The sequence below is a fragment of the Chiloscyllium punctatum genome, chromosome 8, assembly GCF_047496795.1.
Source record: "Chiloscyllium punctatum isolate Juve2018m chromosome 8, sChiPun1.3, whole genome shotgun sequence".
NCBI classification, from domain to species: domain Eukaryota; kingdom Metazoa; phylum Chordata; class Chondrichthyes; order Orectolobiformes; family Hemiscylliidae; genus Chiloscyllium; species Chiloscyllium punctatum.
This window is the reverse complement of record NC_092746.1, coordinates 16941459-16960856: the sequence shown is the minus strand read 5'-3', so window position 1 is coordinate 16960856 and position 19398 is coordinate 16941459. Positions and strand designations below refer to the sequence as shown.

The 19398-nt window shown below is 40.6% G+C and overlaps 1 protein-coding gene across 1 annotated transcript in view; it reads left to right on the top strand.

Moving 5' to 3' along the window:
* Positions 1-19398, top strand: part of myo10 (myosin X) — a 335499-nt gene that overhangs the window by 275567 nt on the left and 40534 nt on the right. Inside the window, exons 30-34 of the mRNA XM_072575194.1 lie at positions 2073-2128; positions 3198-3340; positions 9943-10131; positions 14788-14945; positions 17882-18005. Of these exons, the coding sequence (XP_072431295.1) occupies positions 2073-2128; positions 3198-3340; positions 9943-10131; positions 14788-14945; positions 17882-18005 (670 nt within the window). The remainder of the gene's footprint in view (positions 1-2072; positions 2129-3197; positions 3341-9942; positions 10132-14787; positions 14946-17881; positions 18006-19398) is intronic.

Genomic DNA, 19398 nt, shown 5'->3' with positions numbered 1-19398 from the left:
CTCTTCCAGGAATATATACCTTGAAGGTGCTCTTCTCTCCAGTGTGATTTTTCTTTTTCTTTTCCACTATGTTTTCACTCTTCACTTTCTATTTCCCTGACTATGTTTGATCAGATATAAAAAAACCCCTGCGTCAACAGCTACATTTCCTTCCTTAGCAATTGCTTCTGGCTTGAATGAACATTCCATCTTAAAATCTAACCTTTGACTTTGGAACATTTAATCTCTCACTGTTGCTGGGAAAGGGGAGGAATCACTAACGAGGAAGTCAATTTTGCAGTGAGGCTTCCAAAGGCTTTAGTCTCTATTATTTAATTGGAGAAAGTTTCTGCTCTCATTATGAATGTACGGGATGTTGGATAAGTAGTCTGATTATTTAACAACAGTGGAGAAGCCGACGGAGGCTAATTTTAAGCTAAAGTACAACTTGACTGAAGTTGACTGGGAACAGCCCAGTCAACTGATGATAGAATCATGAAATCCTTACAATGTCGAAGCAGGCCATTCAGCCCGTTGAGTACACAATGACCCTCCAAACAGCATTCTACCCACGCCCTGCCCTATCCTGATAATAGTTAATTTCCCACAGCAAATCTACTTAGCTTGCACACCTTTGGGTAAGTCTGTGTCAAAGCCATGGGAGACATTCATAGAGGAAATAGCAAGAGCACAGGCCACATATGCTTGTGCAAAAATTGAGTGGAGCCAAGATCAGGGCACCCCAAATGTCAAAGAACCATTAAGATCAGAGGGGTCTCAACAGTCATGGTACATGTCAGTACCAATGACCGAGGGTTAAAAAATAGAAATGAGATCCTGCAACAGGAATTTAAAGTGTAAGATAGTAATTAAAGTTGGCTAAGGTTGTGTATCTCTGGATTACTTCCAGTGCCACATGTTACTGAGTATGGGGAGAGGAAAATATGTCAGATGAATGCATGGCTATAGGGATTGTGTGTGTGTGTGTGTGGGGGGGGGCAGGTTTTTTTTTGGGATACAACTTCTGGAGTAGGTGGACCTGTACAAGCTGAACAGATTGCACATGATCTGATATGGGTCCAATATCCTTGCTATTGGGGAACTTTCAGACTAATTTGGCAAGGGGATATGCCGCAAAATAAATGTGAAGTTGGAAGCCAGGTCCAATCTGATTTGGAAGGCATACTAGGACAGTCCAGCAGGTGGACCAACATGAACATAAAGAGACACATGGGAAATTGTATCTACTTTAATGCAAGTAGCTTGACTGGTCAGGCTGCTAAATTGCGCCATAGTGTTCAGGGATGTGCAGGCTCGTTGGGTTAACTAGGTGGATTACGGGTAAATGGTGGGGTCCTCCTCAGAAGGTTGGTGCAGATTTGATGGGTCAAATGGCCTGTGTCTACACTGTAGGGATTCTATGATTTGATGAAAAATAGAGGGAACCATATTTAGGTAAAGCACATTGAAAATGGGGTGGGGATTCAACAAAAATAGAGAATATACATGTTGCTTAAAGAAATAAGGAGGGCAAAGACCGGCCATGAAATATCTTCAGCAGATAGAATTGAGGAAAACCCCATGGTACTTTATAAGTATATTAAGAGCAATGGGAGTACTGCAGAAAGAGTGGAACACATTAGTGACCAAAGTGGCAATCTTTGTTTTGAACTAGGGCATATGGGTGAGAACTGAAATGAATATTTCTCATCTATATTCACAAAGTAGAAAGACATGGTAGCTGGGAATTTCGGATGGGATTGTGAGCTTTGAGAGCATTTTAAGATTAACCAGAAGGTGGTATTAGATGTTTTAGTTGGCATAAAGGTGTATAAATGTCCAGGACCTGATGAAGTGTATCCCTGGTTACAATAGGAAGCAGGGGAAGAGATTGTAGTGGCTGTGGTAAGTAACCCTCAGCTGCCCATAAAAGCTAATATGGTTTCTCTGTTCAAGATTTTCATGCAAGTTGTAAAAACATTTCAATCCGAAGTTATAAAAGCTTTTGTTTTTTGTTTAGAATGTTGATATCCATACAGTTTTCAGTCAACTGTTGTCACTGTATATTGAAACAAATCGTTTTTGTTGTCTAGGGTACATTGGACGTAGGTTTGATTGACTCAGTCTGTGCTTTTGGTTCTCCTGACAGGTAATTATAAACCTTTTCTCATTTCTAACAAATTCCAAAGTTTCCAGAATACTGCAATTAAGCATATCTTACCACCTTTGGCAGTATTCTGTTTGAAACTATGGCAAGTTCTCACCCTTAGTTTGAGTCCTGATTACCTGCACAGTGTTCCTTGGAGTGAACCAATTTGGAGGCTCCTGCAGTCCAGTTAGGGACAGTGTGCAATTGCCACAGGTGGGACATCAATTGGGCGAATCCATGGCTAGGACAAGTGCGCAGTGTAAATACATTTAGGACTCAATGTAGGTGCCCTCTGAAGTTATTTTCAAGTATGGCTACAGTTGTTGGCACAATCACTGTGGTGGCCTCTGGTGGATGGACCTTGCCCAGCAGGCACCCTGAAGTCGCTGAAAGGAAAGACCACCATCACCTCCCCCATCGTTCTCCTCCCCCCACCAGAATCTTAGGTTAGCGACATCAGCCTAATTGGTCCAAAGTGCAGTTACCTTATTTACCATCATTCCAGACTTCCTTCACGCTTCCATTACCTGTTGCATCAATCCCAGTGAAGTTTGTCCATCTGATTGGGCATTTCCTTGGAGGGAGGCCAAAGCCAGGATTGCCACAATTTGCTGGACCACAGAATGGGATGTGATACCCAGATATTTTACTCATTTGATGCGTTTGTTAAATATCCTTAGTATTGGCCTGCCAGTGGATTGGTAATATTTCAATTAATCTTGATTAATCTAAGATGATTACTCTCATCCAGTCAGACTAGAAAGAGCGTGGGAGTTTGTACAGCTTGCAGTTGAATATGTGGTGTGTTACACACTTAATAAAGTTTCAATGTATGGAGTCAATTTGATTTTTTTTAATGTTTCAAAGTGTATGTAAGGGGAAAAAAAGTCATAAATGTGGATCTCTAGATTTGAAAAATCTTTTGACATTGAACAGAGGAGAGTAATGGAATGAATTGTTTCCATAAAATAGCAACATGGAAATAAATAATGCCTGTATCCTCACTTCATTGTTCTGTTCTAAATAATGTACCAAAAAATCATATGTAACTAGTGAATTTTTATTATAGACCCAATTCATTTGTGATTATTACTGCAAATCGCATCTTGCACTGCAATGCAGACACACCAGAGGAGATGCATCACTGGATAACATTACTGCAACGGGTCAAGGGAGACACAAAAGTAGAAGGTCAGGAGTTTATTATCAGAGGTAAGAATGTGACCATTTAAAATCTCAAAGTCACCACTTTCGGGTATAAATGTATTCTGCTCTCAAAAAATAAATTTGTACTATAACCTGATTTTCCCTTGTTAATAGAACTTAATTACCTTGCAGTGTTATAATCTTGTAAGACAAGCATTCCAGATATTTTGAGACAGTTTTGCTCAAGCAGGCTACAATAGGTCAGTCCTTTCTGCAAGCAAATTGAAAACCATTAACCTCTGAAGTAATGTGAAACCATCTGGAAGTTAGTTTTGGTCAGAAAAGAAAAAAATAAATGAGGTTTCAGAAACGAATGAAACAAGGTCCTTGTGAATATAAAGAAAGCAGAAATGAGCTTAAACAAGAAACTAGGAGGGCTAGACGGGGCCATGCAGTTTTCTTGGTAAGTAGGATTAAGGTGAATTGCAAGGCATATTATACATACAGCCAGTTCTGCTATAACACATATTTCCTCAATGTAAAATGACTTTAATACAATTGAAGAATTTCTACCTTTATTTGTAGAACACAAACTTTCCTTACCTGCATTGTTTATAATGTGATTCTAGTCTCATTAGTTTAAATGGCACTGCTATTGCGCGACTTTCTTATAATGTGAGATCGCATGAGAACGGGACTATCGTGTTATATCAGAACCAACTGTATATTAGGAGTGAAAGGGAACCTAGAGAAAGGGTAGATTCTCTCAAGGGCAAAGAAGGGAATGTGTCTGTGGAGCTAGAGAAAGTGGTTGAAGTCCTAAATGATTCATATCAGCGTTCACCAAGGAGAACGATGATAAGCTTAGGTTGATATTCTGTGATATGTTAATATTAAGAAGGAAGTGGTGTTGACTGTCTTCAAAAATATTAAGGTTGATAAATTGGTAGATAAGCCTGATGAAATCTATCCCAGGATACTGAAGGAGGTAAGGCGGGAGATTGCTGGAGCCTTGACAGATCTTTGTATCATCTTTTGCTATTTTCAAGACTGTAGCTAATGTTGTTCCTTTGTGTAAAGGTGGCAACAGGGAAAACCAAAGTAATTATAGGAGGGTAAGCATTGACTGGCTGAAGAATTGACTGATATGTGATAGTCAGCATGGCTTTATAGAGGGGAACTGAAAAATCTGGAAAAGTACAGCAGGTTAGGCATCATCCAAGGAGCACGAAAGTCAACATTTTGGGCATTAGCCTCACTTTTTCTCTCAGTTTATGTAGGGGAGATCTTGATTGAGTTTTTAGAGGAAGTAATGAAGATGGTTGACAATGGTACGCAGTGGATGTTGTCTACATGATCTTTGCGAAAGGATTTGCAAAGGTTCCTACTGGTTTGCTGGTCCAGAAGATTAAGTCACATGGCATCTGTGGTGAGTTGGCAAATTCTGTGCAAAATTGGCTTACTCATAGAAGTTGTGGAGAGGTGTTTTTCTGACTAGAGTTCTGACAAATGTTTTTTTGCAAGGATCAGTGCCAGATATAAGGTAATGCTCTTGGGAAGGTCAAATGGAAGAGGAAAGTAGACAGTGATTGGCAGGACTTTTCGAAGCCCTGATGTACAAAAGGATCTTCAGGTGCAAGTCCATAGTTCCCTGAAAGTATTAACACAATTGGATAAGGTGGTAAAGAAGGCATCGGGCATGCTTGCGTTTATCAGGCATAGAGCATAAATCTTGACAAGTGTAGTGACCGATAAAAATAAACACTCAGACTTGCATGCATACTTTAATTAACTTGTGCACGAGGGGAACAGCTCGACTCGTGATACTGTCTGTTCCACTGAAACAATAGAGAGCAGTTGCACTTGTTCAGTGATGCAGCCAATCAAATGTTTCTATGCTTTGAGCATTCCTTAATTTGCATAGATATTCACCAACCAACCACCCACCCGTTTTCGTGGGCTGTGAGCCAATGGATACAGCATGATAAAGGCCAGTCAAACCTCCTCCAGCTTCCTGAGGGACTTTGCGTCATAAACAACTGGGGTGGCACCAATACATCTGCCATTAGACAAAAGGCAGTTTCACTTGCACAAGAATTTCATTGTAGGTACAGAACAGCAGTTTCACAGAAGTAACAACAGGTTAGGATCAAATTTTAGAGGCCAGTGTTCCTTCAAATTTTCCACACAAGTCATGTTTTACAGCTGTATAAAACTTTAGTTTCATCCCGTTTAGAATATTGTGTACAGTTCTGGTCACCACAGTTTGGGAAGGATGTAGAAGTTTTGGATAGTGTGTGAAAGAGATTTGCCAGGATGTTGACTGGTTTGGATTGCATTTGCTATATTTAGAGGCTTGGGCAACTTGGATTATTTTAGCTAGAATATTGCACTTTGAGGGACAACATGATAGAAGACTATAAACATAAAGCTGCAGTCTTTTCCCCAGGATGGAAATGTCAAACACTAGAGGGCATAAAATTAAGTTGAGAGGGGAAAAGTTTAAAGGGGGTAAGTGAGACGGGGTTTGTTTTTGGACAGAGGATGGTGAATACCTAGAATGTGTTGCTGGGTGGTGTTAGAAGCAGATACAATAGCAACATTTAAAAGGTTCTTAAACAAGCATGAACAGGCAATGGAGAGGTTGGTTCAGAATTGCACCATAGTGGCACAGACATAGGGGATCCAAAGGGCCTGTTGTACTGTTCTGTGTACCAAGGAGGGGGTATACACTGAGCCTCGTGAAACAGCACTGGTCACAGTCTACAGTCAGAAAAAACACTCCTCTATAACTCCTTCCTGCCTCCGATGACCAAATCGATTCTATGTCCAATTTGCCAACATACCGTGAATCACATGTGACTTAATCTTCTGGACTAATCTACTGTGAGGGACTTTGTCTACATGAACATTACTAAAGCATTTGACAATGCCCACTGCCTTACTCTTGTGCCATCTTTGTTGCTTACTCAAAAAAAACTCAATCAATCACATTTGTTCGGCAAGACCTCCCTCTGTTGCACAAAGCCATGTTATCCCAGATAGGTCTGTGCTGCTTCAAATGCGAGTCACTCCTGACCCCTAAGAATCTTCTCCAATAATTTCCCTGCCACTGATGGAAGGTTCACCAGCCTATAATTTCATGGATTATCCCTGTTGTCCTACTTAAACACAGGAACATCATTGGCTGTTCTCCAGTTTTCTGGGACCTCATCTATGGCAATAAAGTATAAAATTGCATTAGCTCTTCTGACAACTTGCTGTACCCTACATGATGCAACCTTCCATGATTCCTGCACTGAAACAACGAGATGTCTCTGCAACCTCCCACCGATTATCTAATATGCTTTTTATTCTTCCAAAGTGGGCAGTTTCACACATCATACTCCATTTACTTTGCCCCCCCAGTGGTCCCTCTAAGCTGCACAGCCACAAGGTCCCATGCATGCCGATCACAGAAGCAAGTTCTACGTCCATAAGTCACTGCCACACAGGTCCTGGAGGCCTGTGCATCTGGAACAAAGATTAGAAGTAACACTCAACTAACCTATGTCCCTTTGTGGCTCCTTATGTCCTCTTCACAACTCATTTTTTTTTCTTCTATCAGCAAATTTATCTACCACACTTTCAACCATTTCATCAAAATGATGTATCTAAATTTTAGAGCATTGAGGCCCCAGCACCAACCCCTGTGGCACGCTGTTCATGACATCTTGCCAACCTGAAATAGGTCGGCTTATTGCTACTGTCTGCTTCCTGTTAACAAGCCAATCTTTTATCATTTTACCACCCACACTGAGATTTCATTTTCTGCAATACCCTTTGATGTAATACCTGATGAAATGCCTTCTCAAAATCTAAATACTATACAACAACTGGTTTCCTTTTGTCTACAGCATGAGTTGTTTATTCAGTAAATTAGTTAAATATGATTTCCCTTTGACAAAGCCATCTTGGCTCTGCTGGGTTATCTTGATGTAATGGGTCTGGATGAGTTGCTCTTCAGAGGGTCAGTGTAGACTTGTTGGGCCAAAGGGCCTGTTTTCACACTGTAAGTAATCTAATCTAATCTAATTACAATATCCTTTTTTTGTTATTTCTTTGCTCTGACTGTGTGCCCTATTAGCTAACATCAGTTTATGTCCTATTTACTTGGTTTTCAATTACATCACTGTCCTACTTAAAGCTGTCAGCCTCTGTACAAGGTTGTGTTTGAAGAAGCATCGGTCTGAAACGATTTCTCCACCTTCCTTATTTAAGGTCATGGATAACATTATTTCTAACACAGCTTTCAAAGTATTTCACAAATATTTGTTGTACCTTCCCATCCTGTAATTCTGTTGTCATCCCACAATGCTGTTCTCATTGGAGAAAAGAAGGTTTAGGGGAGATTTGATAGAGGTGTACAAGATGATTAGGGGTTTAGATAGGGTTGACAGTGAAAACCTTTTTCCGTATATGGAGTCAGCTGTTACTAGGGGACACAGCTTTAAATTAAGGGGAGGTTGGTATAGGACAGATGTTAAGGGTAGATTCTTTACTCAGTGGGTTGAGAGTTCATGGAATGCCCTGCCAGTATCAGTGGTGGACTCTCCCTCTTTATGGTCATTCAAGCTGGCATTGGATAAGCATATGGAGGTTATTGGGCTAGTGTAGGTTAGGTAGGCTTCGGCCGGTGCAACATCGAGGGCCGAAGGGCCTGTACTGCGCTGTATTTTTGTATGTTCTATAAGGATCCCTTTTTCTTGTTTAATGCTGATCTATGAGATGTACCGTTGGACAAATTCAGCGCGGACAAATTTACCACAACCAGTTTACATGCATTAAAGGGAAAGAAGTAGAAGCATGATTATATGATTCAAAGGGTAAATAATGCATTGCTTGCATAGATTTTCATGTGAATGGGATGGGAGGTGAGGAGGTGGGACTGTTGTCTCACAGCTGCAATTTAGACTGTGTCTGCCTGGACTAAAGAGCTAATTCAGCTGCTAATACCAATAAGCTGACCCCAATTCCCCATTCATCAACTATCCCATGCTCCACACACTTTCTGTCACACTGAGCATCACATCATTGTCTTGGCCATAATGCAAAAATATAACCTGAGAGAAGGGGGCAAGTTCATAATCAATGGAGCCACTGACGTTCCATGAGTATTAAACAGGCCAAGACAATCTTGTAAATTCAATCATGCTATAGTGTATCCAGAATTGATCTATTTAATATTGTCCATTCCTTTAGAACCTTTTCTTGTTCTAGACTTCCAGTGAGGTAATACTGGTTGCAAAATGGCCAATGAAAGCCTGATGTTCCACCTCAACTCTTTTTTTTTTTGCTGCCAATTTCTTATTTCCCTTGTTTCTTAAGAGATCCTTTCACTGCCTAAACAGAATAGACATGGTGATTAGCAGAAGGATTAAGAACCAGAGGACATTGCTTTTTTTTTCCCAATTATTCACTTTAAGTCAATGTTGATAGGAGGACATTTTTTAAATGCAGTGACCGGTTACGGTTTGGAATGTCGTACCCAGTGTTTTAATGGAGACAATCCTTTCTTTAAAATGAGGGCAGCATGGTGGTTCGGTGGCTCTGTGTTTAGCACTGTTGCCTCACAGCACCAAGGACCTGAGTTCAATTCCAACTTTGGGCAACTGGCATTAACACATTCTCCGCATATCTGCGTGGGTTTCCTCCAGTGCCCTGGTTTCCTTCCACAGACCAAAGATGTGCAGGCCAGACTGAATCGCCATGGGAAATGCAGGATTATGAGAGAGGTTGGGGTCATGGCGGGGGGAGCTGGTGGGTCTGGGTGTGATGCTGTTTGAAGAGTCAGTGCAGATATGATGGGCTGAATGGCCTGCTTCAACACTGGAGGGTTTCTATGACTCAATGAATTTAATTATTATCTGAGCAGGTAATATTTACAGCGCTGTGAAGGAATAGGTAGTTTCTATCCAGTCTGGGGGCATTCAATTTTATACACTTCAACCAAATCGTCCGTCAGGCACTTTTGTTTTCACAGAAAACAGCCTCAACTTTTTCACGTTTAGCTTATAGATCCCTTCCAAAAGCAACTTTCCAGTAATAAAAATAGTCATCATCCAATACAATCTTGTTTCTGGTATTGAGCCAACTTGGATCTGAACATGCCAAAAAAAAAGTCAACCAAGTTGGTTCAATGCTACTTTCCCTTAACAAATCCATGTTGACCGTGCTTAATCTAAGTGATATTCAATACTATATTTTGGATCTTTTTACTCATAATCTAATCATCTTTGATATGAAGCTGACTGGACTGTCTTTATTTGGTGCTCCCATTTTCTCCCTTCTCTTTTTAATCATGGATCAATTTCAAAAGTACTCTGGTCCTTGGGCACCATACGGACAGGTAGAGAGGATTGAAAAATGATGGGCCAATCCTTTTATTTCCTTTGCTTCTCTTAATTATCTTGGCCTGATTATAAATCCATTCTGAAAAATGCTGCATTCTTCAGTGTGTCTTTTATTATGTTTCTCCCCTCCATCATTTCACATCCTTTCTCAACTCTAATGGCTGCATCTTTTGTGAAGTTGGACAGAATGAATTTTCAAGCCTCAAAGGTGACTTTGATTGAGGACTATACTCGGGTCATTATGAGAGAGTATAATTTTTTTTGTGCTTTTAAAAGGATGGCTGCATAAAGAAGTTAAGAATGGTGGTAAATTCAGATCCTTGAAGAAGCGTTGGTTTGTACTGACCTATAACTCGCTAGACTACTACAAGAGCTCTGAAAGGAATATGGTCAAGCTTGGAACCCTGGTACTGAATAGCCTCTGTTCTGTCCTACAACCTGATGAAAAGATTTTCAAAGAATTTGGTAAGATTCAACTCTTTTTTTTTTCTGAAGTATGATTGTTGTAAATTTCAGACAAATGTAGATTTTTAGAATGGTGATATTTCAAGCAGACATTATCTTACTTGGCTCGGTGGCTGTTTGTATGGTTGAAAATTATGCCTGAAATGGGCTCCATTCCTGTTCTAGCTGAGGTGGACTTGAACTTACTTCATTGCCCTATGCCTGAGAATTTAAGGCCATCGCAAAGCACCATTGACTCAAATTGTCAGGGAAACCGCTCAGGATAAATCATCAGGGCGGCACAGTGGCACAGTGGTTAGCACTGCTGCCTCACAGCGCCAGGGACCCGGGTTCAATTCCCGACTCGGGCGACTGACTGTGTGGAGTTTGCACGTTCTCCCTGTGTCTGCTTGGGTTTCCTCCGGGTGCTCCGGTTTCCTCCCACAGTCCAAAGACGTGCAGGTCAGGTGAATTGGCCATGCTAAGTTGCCCGTAGTGTTAGGTAAAGGGGTAAATGTAGGGGAATGGGTGGGTTGCGCTTCGGCGGGTCGGTGTGGACTTGTTGGGCCGAAGGGCCTGTTTCTACACTGTAAGTAATCTAATCTAATCTAATCAACAGACAATGAGCCAAGAATCTGTTTCAGATTAGATTAGGTTCCCTACAGTGTGGAAACAGGCCCTTTGGCCCAACAAGTCCACACTAACCCTCGTAAGAGTAACACACCCAGACCCATTTCCCTCTGACTAATGCACCTAACACTATGGGCAGTTTAGCATGGCCAATTCACCTGACCTGCACATCTTTGGCTTGTGGGAGGAAACCCATGCAAACACTGGAAGAATGTGCAAACTCCACACAGGCAGTCACCCGAGGCTGGAATTGAACCTGTGTCCCTGGCGCTGTGAGGCAGCAGTGCTAACCACTGAGCCACTATGCCGCCCCATCTGGTCGGAAGTCTGTAAGGAAAAGACTTCAGAAGGAGTGATTTGGAAGTGTAAGTACTGTGGGTAAATCTATGTTAATAAACCGTTCCTTGCAAGTTTTTAAATATGACAACGCAATGAACATCACAAAGATTAATATTTCCAAGAAAATTATTTCAAATTTCCTATTATTCAGAGCTTTAATCATCATGGGCACAACAACATATTAAGTGTATACCAAAAGGTAACGTTTACAGGATTTGTCCATTGATGAGCCCAAGGGATCAGCTGCTGATTTCAGTGAAGATGATTATCTGGTAGGATAGAAAACTAACATTGAACCTCATCCTATCATCTCATCAAGTGATTTGTTTAATATTTCTCCTAATGTTTTAGCATTGGTTGGGTTCTGCTTTAAAAATATTTCCCCCCGTCTGTCCAAATAACTTTTTAACAAGTATAGTCCATGGCTCGTCAAGATGTCAAATCAGTCCGTTCACAAAATAAGTTTAACACTTGATTCCAATTTTTCACTGTTTCAGAGGAATATTTTGATGCACAAAAGGACACATTTAGGGCATTTTTAGAGGAAGTCTGATTTCCTCTTGATGTTCTTGCATGTTGCTATGTCATGCATGTCTACTCTGTTTTTGCAAGGTTTGTGAAGGTTTGTCGCTCAGGTTGAGGTTTAGGGTGTAGGTTTGCTCGCTGAGCTGTAGGTTTGATATCCAGACGTTTCATTACCTGGCTAGGTAACATCATCAGTGGCGACCTCCAAGTGAAGCGAAGCTGTTGTCTCTTGCTTTCTACTTATATGTTTGTCCTGGATGGGGTTTCTGGGGTTTGTGGTGATGTCATTTCCTGATCATTTTCTGAGGGGTTGATAGATGGTATCTAGATCTATGTGTTTGTTTATGGCGTTGTGGTTGGAGTGCCAGGCCTCTAGGAATTCTCTGGCATGTCTTTGCTTAGCCTGTCCAGGGTAGAGGTGTTGTCCCAGTCAAAATGGTGGGGTTTTTTTACTCTGTTAGTGATGGTTTCCCATTTTACACAAAAAATGAAAAACTGTTTTCCTCTTTGATATCATTTTCATGGCTTTAGAATTAACTTTATTGTCACGTACTTAAATGATTACATTGAAAGATTTACAAGGCGCCATCTTAGGTACAAAGGTACCTAGGTACAGATGTTTAAGTACAAATTCTTTGGAAAATGCATTAGAAAAATAAAGAAATAAAAGTCCAGCTTTCCAGTTAAAAGGAATAAATGAGAAAAATAAAGAAAAAAGTTCAGAATAACAATCCTTCCAACCCAGTCCGTGTTGAGGCAGAAAGTCTGAGTCGGCGCTTAGACCAGGACTTCAGGACATCACTGAAGAGAAGGAAGGAGTAAAAAAGACAAAAGTGAAAAAAATAGAAACGGACGGAGTGGACAAGTTCTAGCCGTCCAGCCTAAAGTCATCTTGGAAGAAGGTGACAAAATTTTGGGAGCTCATGAGAAGTTTGAAACTTTCTGCAAGGTGAATGTTTTGACGCTTCCAAATGTCAATATTAGCAGCTGAACTGTGCAGATGTCACAGGGATTTGGCCTTCAAAAGGCACGTTGATGCTTACGTTGACAAGTATTACATAATTGTTCACATCAGTAACAGCACTTTTCCAATAGAGAAAATGTCATAATGTATTTAAAGAAGTGCAGTTTTATAATCAATGGGTGTAGTAAGTCCAAAAGTTAGGGCTAGACCATTCAGGAGAGATGTTACGACGCACTTCTACACGCAAAGGATAGTAGAGGTTAGGAAACGATCTTTATTAGTTGACGCTTGATCAGTTGTTAATTTTAGATCTGAAATTTCTTTCGTTAAGCAAACTTATTAAGGGATATAGGCCAAAAGAAGGTAATATGGAATTAGGCCTTTCCTCGTAAGACCTTTCCTCCAGACCAGGTAACATCCTGGTAAACCTCCTCTGCGCCTTTTCAATGCTTCCATATCCTTCCTGTAATGGGGCGACCAGAACTGTACACAGTATTCCAAGTGTAGCCGCACTAGCATTTTGTATAGTTACAGCATGACATTACGGCTCCGGAACCCAATCCCTCTAACAATAAAACCTACTAACACAGCTTATGCTGCCTTAAGAGCACTATCAACCTGGGTGGCAACTTTCAGGGGTCTACGTACATGATTCCTCTGCACCTCCACAGTATCAAGAATCTTTCCATTATAGATTAGATTACTTTCAGTGTGGAAACAGGCCCTTCGGCCCAACAAGTCCACACCGCCCCGCCGAAGTGCAACCCACCCATACCCCTACATCTACCCCTTACCTACATTACGGGCAATTTAGGATGGCCAATTCACCTGAACCGCACATCTTTGGACTGTCCCATTATCCCAGTATTCTGCCTTCCTGTTATTCTTCCCAAAGTGAGTCACCTCACATTTATCTGCATTGACCTCCATTTGCTGCCTCTCAACCCAATTCTGAAATTTATCCAAGTCCCCCTGCAAACTTCAACACTCTTCCACCCTGTCCACTAATCCACCAACTTTAGTGTCATGTAACCCATCCACCTATGCCTGCGTCTAAGTCATTTATAAAAATGACAAACAGCAATGGTCCCAAAACAGATCCTTGTGGCACACCACTAGTAACCGGACTCCAGGCTGAATATTTTCCATCAACCACCACTCACTGCCTTTTTACAGAAAGCCAGTTTCTAATCCAAACTGCTAAATCACATTTAATCCCATGCCTTTGCATTTTCTCTGACAGCCTACCATGTGGAACCTTATCAAAGGCCTTACTGAAGTCCATGTACACAACGTCAACTGCCCTACCCTCATCCACATGCTTGGTCACCTTCTCAAAAATCTCTGAGGTTTGTGAGACACGACCTGCCCTTGATGAATCCATGTTGACTATCTGCAATCAAATTGTTGCTTGCAAGATGATTATAAATCCTATTTCCCATAATCCTTTCCAAAACTTTTCCTCCAACAGACATAAGGCTCACTGGACTAAAGAATGGTCCGGTCTGAACAATGGTCTTCACTTCCCCTATGTTGTTTGGCAAGCACTCTGCTCTAAAATGGAAATCTGTTCTATCAGTGGAACTGGAAACATGCACTATGACTGCTGTTCATTATGAATGCTTAGCTTGGTGATTGATCCAAAAATCATTGAAACTTTTTATGAGATTATGGTTTTAATATTTGTTTGCAAACCTAATAAGGACTTGAAGGATTACAACTTTATTTCCCCTCAAGGCTCTTGGTTCAATATCAATAATAATGAGTTTGAACTCAAGGCTTTATTAGATGTCTGGAAATTGAATTATTTTTGATGATTTCAAAATAATTCTCATTACTTGCATGAGTCTTGAGAATAACATTTATTGCATGCAGGCCTTTAAACAATGTTGGAAGCTGCATTACTGTGGTGGAAAACTGATGGGTGATGTGTAACTGGCCTGGTTTTGCATCATCAGAACTCTCTCACTCCATCTTGACTACCGAAATACACTGCAAACCTGATCCCTGTTTGAAAAGACGCAAAACCCCCATTAAGTCGTCAGGCTTACATGTCAATGGAAAATCTTTCACAAACTCGGACAAAGATTTGATTCATGGATAACTTTCTGGCCATAAATGCTTCCATGTAATGAAAACTCTATTATTGGCATCTGATTTTTTGCTACATATTTTCTATTATATTTAATATTATTTGTTTGTTCTTGGTTGACTGACAGGCTATTGGAATGTCACCGTATATGGCCGTAAACATTGTTATCATCTTTACACAAAGCTTCTGAATGAGGCAACGAGGTGGGCAAATGCCATCCAGAATGTTATTGATACCAAAGCACCCATCAATACACCTACGCAGCAACTTATTCAAGACATCCAGGTAAAGAAATAGGTGCAAAGTTACTAAAATTCCCTCTGTTTTATCGGGAGTATAATTTATCATTGGATAGGAATAGACTAGTATTTATTGTCCATTCTTAGTTGCTGTTGTAAGTGATGGTGACCTATTGTGTCTGAATTGCTGCAAGCCATGTAATATAAATATGTCCGCATGACTGGTATAAATAGAATTCCAGGATTTTGACCCATCAAGAATAGTGATATAAAAGTCAGAATGGTGCATTAATTGGAGAGGAACTGGTCATGTGACTGTGGTTCCATGCATCTAAGTGGAAATGAAGTTTGGAGGAGCTGTTGAAGGAGCTGTGGCAAGTTGTTTCAGTACATTGCTGCTATGTATTTCCTTTACTGTGCATTAGGAATAGTGCCAGTGAATGCTCAAGATAGTGGATGAGTGCCATTCAGGCAGGCACAGAGTATTCCATCATGCATGTGCCTTGTAGATGGTGATAAGCTTTGGACTGGTCAGGTTCGTCTCTGACCTGCACTTGCATTTGTATGATTGGTTTAGTTCAGTTTCTGGCCAATGGTAATCCCCAGGGTATTGACATAACAAAATTCAGTGAATGTCAAGAGGACATAATTAGGATTCTCTTTTTAATTAGAGATTATCATTACTGTACAAAACACTGGTGCGGCCACACTTGGAATATTGTGTACAGTTCTGGTATCCCCATTGCAGAAAGGATGTGGAAGCATTGGAAAAAGTGCAGAGGAGATTTACCAGGGTGTTGCCTGGTCTGGAGGGAAGGCCTTATGAGGAAAGGCTGAGGGACTTGGGTCTGTTCTCATTGAAAAGAAGAAGCTAAGGGGGGATTTAATAGAGACATACAAGATGATCAGAGGATTAGATAGGGCAGACAGTGAAAGACTTTCCTAGGATGATGACATCAGCTTGTACAAGGGGGCACAACTACAAATTGAGGGGTGATAGATTTAAGACAGATGTCAGAGGCAGGTTCTTTACGCAGTGTGTGGTCAGGGTGTGGAATGCCCTACCTGCTAAGGTAGTCAACTCAGCCACATTAAGGAGATTTAAACAATCCTTAGATAAGCACATGGATGATTTTGGGATAGTCCAGGGGATAGTTCACCTGAGAATAGTTCACAGGTCGGCGCAACATCGAAGGCCAAAAGGCCTGGTCTGCACTGTATTGTTCTATGTTCTTTGTCCTATTACCTGGAACTTGTATAACATGAATGCTCATTGCTTGTTTCAGAATCTGACATGTTGCAAATGGGGCTGTGCGTTATGCAGTCATCACCAAACATTCCCACTTCTGAACTAATGACAGTGAAATGATCATTGATGAAGTAATTGAAAATGGTTGAGCCTCAGACAGTGAGGATTTAATAGCAGAGCACTTAGAAAGGAGAGGTAGAATTAGACAGTCAGCATGGATTTGCAAAGGGATAGATAAAAATGTGATCAGACAGGAAACGAAGAGTAGGAATAAATGGCTATTTTTCCAAATGGCGGACAGCAAGTAGTGGGGAATTGTAGAGATCAGTATTAAGATAATATATGTTCGTAATATGTTCATGGTTTAGATGTAAGTACAAAATGTAATATCTCAAAATTTGCAAATGTTGGTGGAGGGAGGGGGGTTGGTGAACTGTGAGGAGGATGCAGAGATGTTGCACTGTCGTTGGACGAGCTGAGTGAGTGGGCAACTGCATGGCAGATGCAGAATAATGTGCATCAATGTGAGGTTATCCACTTTGGGAGCAAAAACAGGAAAGCAGATTATTATCGAAACAGCTGTAAATTGAGAGATGGGAATGTTCAGTGAGACCCAGATGTCCTCATGAAAGGAAGCATTCAGGTAAAGCATGCTTTACAAAGCATGCTGTGTAAAGAAGGCTATGTATTTCCATTCCACTATTTCCTATTTTACTAGTATTACCTCTAATTTTATCGCCCTTGATGCCCCATGCAAGAGGATTAATCACCTGCAAACCTCTGTGATCATAGAGTTTTTGAACAGATTTGTAGCTCGGGTTGTGGATGAGGTCACAGCTTTATTCATTGAGCTGGTGCATTTTCCTGCAGATGTTTTGTCTCCTCGCTAGGTGACATCATCAGTGCGTCTTGACAGTTGGTATGGTTTTGATGTTGTCTCTATTTTTTAGAATTCTGTGTCTGTGTCTGAGTAGTTTGTATGGAGTTCCAATTTAATGTGTTTATTGATTTGAGTTCCAGTTGGAGAAATTCTCTCACCTATCTCTGTTTTGCCAACCACACAGACAATGAAGGACATGACTTCAAATAGGACAATGTAACCATCCTAGCACAGGAAAAACAGATGAGAGGATTCTCGCAAGAAAGTTCCTGGAAGCCTGGCACTCCAACCAGAGCTCAATCAGTTAAACACATTGAACTGGATCCTATAGACAAATCACTCGGATACAGAACCTAAAAATCAGAGATGTGTAAATACCAGATAGAACAGACCACCAATACTTTACCAAAGACACATTAATGATGTCACCTAATGGGGCGATAAAATGTCTGCAGAAAAACACACCAGCTCAGCAAGGGATCTACGGCCTTTGATAATGTTTAACACTTTAACTAAATTACCTTTTAACCTTTAATTGACTGTAAAGGAGTCTGTGCAATGACCTTGATAACTTCATCTTTCTGATGAACCACAGCAAAACCTTGGGCCATTGGAAAGCCTTTTTGAGTTGGAGTGATCACACCTGAATGAATTACTTCATCAATTCTTCCTGAAAAGATCATATTTCTCACATAGGGAAACAACACATTGTACCGCAAAATCACTTTGCTCTCCAGTAAGGATCTGTTGTAACAGTCTTAAGCGAAAGCATGGTTAGCCATTAATGAGGATTTACAATGTTTTTTTTGGGAATTGGAGAAAGAAACTTAATTTTTTGTGTCCTGCACATCAGGAAAACAGCCTGAATATTGATGTTGTGGAACAAATCTACAAGAGGAACCCAATTCTACGTTATACACATCATCCTCTGCATTCTTCACTTTTGCCGCTACCATACGGAGACATCAATTTAACTTGTAAGTAAGGAATATCTGTTGTATAATTTACTGAAAGTTACATTTCTATAACATTGGGATATCTGGTTAGCATGGACGGGTTGGACGGAAGGGTCTGTTTCCATTGCTCCAAATCTCTATGACTCTATGAACTGAGTGTCACAACATTGTCAAACAAAATTTGACACCAAAATACATAAGGATGGCGAAAAAGCTTGGTATTAAGATAGGTACAAAGAGGAAAGAAAGATAGTGATTTAAGAAGGGAACTCCAGAGTGTAAGACCTCGACAGTGGGAGGCACAACCAAGCAGTGATGAAAACAATGGAAATTGGAAATGCGTACAAGTATTATAGAATCCTGGACTGGTTACAGCACAGAAAGCTATTCATCCTGTCGAGTCTGCGCCAACTTGGCGCAATAGCAATTCAGCAAATCCTGGTGCCCTACTCTTCTCCTGGGCTGTAAATTGTTCTCTGGAAATGCTTATTCAACTCCCTTTGAGATGTCACAACTGAATTTGTATCCACTACTTGGCAGAGTATTCAAAATCCTAACCACCTTTTGTTTTAAAAAAGTTTTATTTCATAAAACCTTTGATCCTTTTGCTGTTCAAGTTCAGTATATGTGCTCTCGTTACCAACTCCCTCACCCAAAGGGAACACTATTTTCCCTCTTTTCTATCTTTTCTATCTAGACCTCTCAGATTTGACCACCTCTATCAAATCACTAAACCTTCTCGAAGGAGCTGACGCTATTCCTGTTCAATACAGCCAAACAACTGATTCCTGTGAGCACATTCAACTTCATCCCTAATTACTTTGGAAGGAAAAGCCCAGAATTAAATGCATACTTCAGTTGAGGCTAAACCAGTGTTTCGTTCTTATTGACCCTCTCTTTGATATCCTGTTCCTTTAAAAAGACCTGGATTTTATATTTTATTGACCACTTTCTCAATGTGACCTAGCATTTCAATAATCTCTGCAGATGTAGTCCTCAGTGTCTCCACTCATGCACCTCCTTGAGAATTGTATTTTTATTTTATGTTTTGTTCTCCCTCCCATTTCATACTTGTGTCCGTTTAAGTGAGATGGCTGTGGGTTTGGATCATTCACACTGTGTCCTCCTTGAAATCTATTGCTGTCTGCTGACAATACCTCCAGATTTCATGTCACCTGAAAATGTTGATGTCATGTACTTGAAAGTGCATGTCCAGCTATTTAGTATAGCACAGAAAAGGCCCATTGAGTCTGCACTGACATAACTACAACTAAAAATGTGCTAATCCCAATTTCCTGCATTTGTCCCATATCCTTGAATGTTATGATATTTGAAGTACTGATCCAAATACCTGGTGAAGATTTTAAGGTTTCCAGACTCTTTTTCCACCCCCCCCCCCCCATCACAGACAGGA